Source organism: Apium graveolens, chromosome 7 (assembly GCF_009905375.1).
Source record: "Apium graveolens cultivar Ventura chromosome 7, ASM990537v1, whole genome shotgun sequence".
Taxonomy (NCBI): Eukaryota; Viridiplantae; Streptophyta; class Magnoliopsida; order Apiales; family Apiaceae; genus Apium; species Apium graveolens.
In genome coordinates, this window is record NC_133653.1 from 7,561,357 (window position 1) to 7,566,354 (window position 4,998).

General features: G+C 35.7%; 1 protein-coding gene across 1 annotated transcript; it reads right to left on the minus strand.

Moving 5' to 3' along the window:
* Positions 1-1,320: 1,320 nt before the first annotated feature.
* On the minus strand, positions 1,321-3,592 carry LOC141673193 (uncharacterized). The gene is made up of 3 exons (XM_074479927.1): positions 2,845-3,592; positions 2,508-2,740; positions 1,321-1,917 (listed from the first exon to the last, which is right to left on the minus strand). Exons 1-3 carry the CDS (start codon positions 3,590-3,592, stop codon positions 1,321-1,323), a joined length of 1,578 nt encoding a protein of 525 aa, XP_074336028.1.
* Positions 3,593-4,998: the final 1,406 nt, after the last annotated feature.

The window sequence follows — 4,998 nt, forward strand, 5'->3', positions numbered from 1 at the left end:
TTATAAGGTGGATCAACAACACAAACGAAAAAAATTTAAATTATACAAACTTACACATAATCAGTAATGACAATGTCGACATATGTATGAATAATATTATTACGGAGTGTAAGAGATCGAACACCCTGCCGAATCTTAAGGACACCAACAACATCTACAACAAATAATCATAAATTAAATCATCATTGCAGAAACTTTTCCAGTCAACAAATGCATTACTTGGTATTCATCTTACCAATACAATGAGTATCCTGAAATAGAGCTTCACGAACATTTCCAAGATAGAAAAAGGAGAATATATTAGGGACTTTACCAAACAACAGTGGAGTCATTAAAGTGAATGTGTGTTTCACTTTGGAAACATTTATACTTCGCACTGTATGGTTTAACTATGAAATTGTTAATCTCATATTGTTCACCATCAACTAAAATATTAGCAAAAAGAGCTCCTAAATTGGGAGGAATCCAAACATGCATACAGTCATGCTAAAAAAGGAGAAATGAAGCTAAGTTAGAGAGTAGAAATGATTATAAAAGAACTTATCACTTTTATGTTACAATCACGGAAGCTTACATTCTCATCTGCAACAATTACATTCAAGCCGGCTTAACTTCTTTCATTGGAAGGATAATCACCCCAATTTCTGCATATTTGAACCTTCATTTTCCAATCCAACTTTTCCATGGGCTGAAGGTCCTTAATTTTTTGATAAATGAAAGAGCTCATTTTTTACTTTCACCTTCAAGATGGAGAAATGGGTTTGTAATAGAGAAAAGGAGGTAATTAAGCTTCCGACTGGCCAGCTGTTGAGGCTCAGAGGGTGGTTAATTAAAAAATATTATTTTTTAAAAATAATGTCTGATAAATATTTAATAAGTTACAGGTTAAAATATTCACCGTTGGCTGTTTATGGGCTTTGACCCAGGCTCATGATAAAAAAGATGTAATTTGAAATAGAAAGTATAAATTTACAATCCAAGTTAACAAAATTGATGTAATCACAACACCGTAAACAATATAAATTATAGTTAACTAATTAAAAGGAAATTATCTTACAAATTTGTATACATGAAAACAGAAATTTTTAAAGCCACGTTATATTATACAGGCAAGTTATAAAAAATCTCTTTGTACACTAAGTTCCTTGTAACATTGGTAGGATTGTCGTTCTTCGAATCAATGAAAATCTTCAAACCCTCAGGTGAAGTCACTCGACTAAGAGCAACGTAGAGTTGGCCATGAGTAAAAACTGGATTCGGCAAGTACAATCCAACAGTTTGAAAAGACTGGCCTTGTGACTTGTTAATAGTCATTGAATATCAGACTTGGAGAGGCATTTGCTTGCGAATTAACTTGAAAGGCAACTTTGTATCGGTAGAAGAGAGCTCCATCCTAGGAATAAAGTGCTTCGTACCAATAAATACACCGTTTATTACTTGACATTCCACACATTGTTTCAAACATCGAGTGATCATCATCCGAGTGCCATTACAAAGACCAAGTGTCTGATTTAAGTTGTGCATTAACATAACCGAAACACCTTCTTTTAACTTCGGATCATGAGGTGGAAGCCCAGGAATGCTAATAGAGTTCAAATACTCCGGAGGAAATGCAAAACTGAGTTTCGTAGTTGTGCCACCAAAATCACCGGCTCTATCAATGCTATAATAAGTAAAGAGATCGCCAGGTATTGTATCCACAATGACAGAATTAAGATGACCAACCACTTGATTGGTGGGTGTTAATATTGCTCTTTCACTTAAATAATTAGGTGAGCGGTACTGCGATAAAAAATTAGGATAGGTCCACTGGATCATATTCTCAACAGAATTCTTAATTTTAGGGTCACAAAAATTAGGTGGAATTTCAATATTATCTTCTTCATACTGCACAACAGGGTCTTGTATGGGTTGGATCTAACCATTACCGATTTTCAGTAACCATTCGGCAAATTTTTTAATGCTTTCAACCTCAGCTGGATTTTGTGCTTGGTTGAGCCTCATATTTCAATGTAGTAACAATATCTTGGAGTTCAACCACAGACGGGACCGAGTGATAGAGGCAGAAACAACATCGCCTCGTGAACCAAGGTTTATTACGGGGAGAATCTGTCGAAAATCACCCCCTCAAAACAACTGTAATTCCTCCAAATGGCATACTATATCTTTTTGGATCAACAGATTTCATGATATCTCGTAGAGATCGATCCAAACATTCAAAAGCGTAGCGGTATTGCATCGGAGCTTCGTCCAATATGATGGGAGAGGTATGCTTAATCAGCTCAGCTATGTCTGAATCGTGACTAATACCACATGAAGAACAATCATCAAGCACAATAGGTATCTTGAATCACGAATGTGCTGTTCTTCCACCTGGCATCAGTGTAGCTGCAATGCCAGATGAAGCTACTGGTAAAGAAATTAATCCAAGTGACCTTAACTTATAAATTATTGTTTTCCAAACAAACGTCTTCCCATAACCACCACTCCCATAAATAAAAAAAAACATCTCCTGCGTTGGTTTGAACTGAATGGACAACATCTTTGAAAATTTGAAGTTGCTCAGTGTTGCAGTGCTGGAAAAAATTCTTAAAATTGGAATCTATCTCATCAAGGTTATAACTCGTCTCTTCAATCACCAAATTATTTTTCCCAGACTGTAAATATGTAGATGGAGGTTGTGGCAGTTGCCTGAATTGTTTCAATGACTTGCCTACGGACTTAAGCAACTTATCAATCTCTGCAAAATTTACAAAAAGAAAACTTATATTAAATGTAGGTACAACCAAATAAATCTATGTAAGGAATGCATTGCATTTTTAAATGGCATAAGGCCCACATTACCTGCAAGAGCAAAAAATTGGAGTTGCTTGTCTAAATACACATTATTGGGATCAATTGCCGACTCATTCCTTTTAAGCAAAATGTCATCAATCATGTGTTTCCAGTGGTCATCCCAAAGTTTCCTCATGTCGGTTACTTGACAATTGACAATAATGTGTATAAATAGTTGTCGAATCTGCGCAGGAAAGCTACTTACGGCACACTCTTTCATAACAGCATGCCATTCATTATCATCGTCTAGCAATCCTAAACTCTTGCAAGCATCCTTAAAGGTTGAATAATGAACACCATTCACAGTTTGCAAAGACCTGAAAGAAGTACAACCACGAACCTTTGAAAGCAGCAAACGCAGGTACCGTAATTCCCCACTACTGTGATGCGTATAGAGTAGGCGTCCAATTTGTTTGCCTTTTTTCTGAACACACCATTTCCTGTCAGTTTCGTTCCACACATAATACTGGGGAATTTGGTCATATGTATATTTCCTCGCATTAACATCACTTTCATTGAGCAGAAAAAATGTCTCCAACTGACTATGTTTGTATTGCTCGCGACGAACAACTTTTTCAAGTGATTCACTCTCAGTAAAAGTACAAATCCTCTCTCCTGGCAAATGGAACGACAAACAAAGCACAGAAATAGAGCGATAATGTATATGATAACCAAAAATGCGATAGGTTGCCTCAGATGCACAAATATGCATTAATTTCGTCAAATACTTTATCATTTCCATCATCCAGGCCTCCATTACTGGTTGAAATTTTAATTGTGGCACGATCATGACCCTTCAGGCAGTATTTGAAAAGGTATTTTAAGCTACGTGCATGACAACATATCTCTACATTCATGTGACATTGATATTTGACCAAAAGATCCCTATTATATGGAACCACAGACTGATTGTCAAGTTCACATTTACCTTTCATGACAGTAATGTCGGTATTACGACGTCGGTAAATTGGAAAACCGGATTAATCAAAATATGTTTGGTTGCAATACCTACAAATGTATATGTAAGTTTCAGAAAACAAACAATTTGATGACAGTATCTTGTTCATAAGTTAAAAATTTAAAAAACTCTTACTTTTTAGAAAAATGCTTTGTACACCGGCAACTGCTCATACACGGAGATTTGGGATTTTGGAGACCACAAGGACCATGAATCATCAATGATTTTACTGCATCATAACCAACTGGACCGGTCAGAGGATAAGGTATCTTAGCACTCACAAATTTGTCAAAGTTAGAGGCAAGATTCCTCTTCGACTCGCTATCAAGCCATATTAACATATGAACATGAGGTAGTCCTCACTTCTGAAATTCCACAACGTACATAACTACACCATAAAAAATAATCAAAGAAATTAATTTATTAATTTAGGTCATTTAATTACATTCACATAAAAATCTTGAAAAAGATCAGAAGTTTTTACCACCAATGCACGTCCCAAAATAGTTCTTCTTCTTTATGTCATCTAACAACTGGTCGAGCTTGAGATGAAAAATACGGGCAATAATATCCGGAGAATCTCGGGGAGAGCAACCAGGAAGTAATTTCATCAATTCCAGGATTTCGTCCCATAGTGGGTTACATGTCATTGTGAGAAATACATCAGGGTGTCCTACAACACGACATACGACAAGAGCATCTTGAAAGTTCTGCTGCATATATCTTTTAGAGCCCAGAAAATTAGCAGGTAATATAAAGCCTTTACCCACATTCGTTGTATCATTTACACCGTTAACCATTTTCTTAGCAAGTGAATTATACAGATCACTTCTAAGATTTGTTTGATGTGTACGCAACCACCACAACCTAGCTTGTTCAACACATGAAAATGCATCAACAACGTATTGTTGATAAAGACGTCCTGTTAGACGAATATGGAGACCTACATAATTTAAAGATTCAAATATCAGTTAACATTTTCAATCAGAAATTTTGAGAATGAAATTGTTCTGCATATAAAATAAAATTGTTAAAAAAAACCTTCATTACTCCGAACTTGTAACTTGTATGCATAAAATTCCTTCATTATAATTCTTTTGCATTTTTTTATTTGTGTTTTTGAATCTACATATGGGATTTGGTCATGATAGCCGTCTTCGCCTAAAGGAAACATAAGTGGATATTGCAATGCCATGATAGATGGG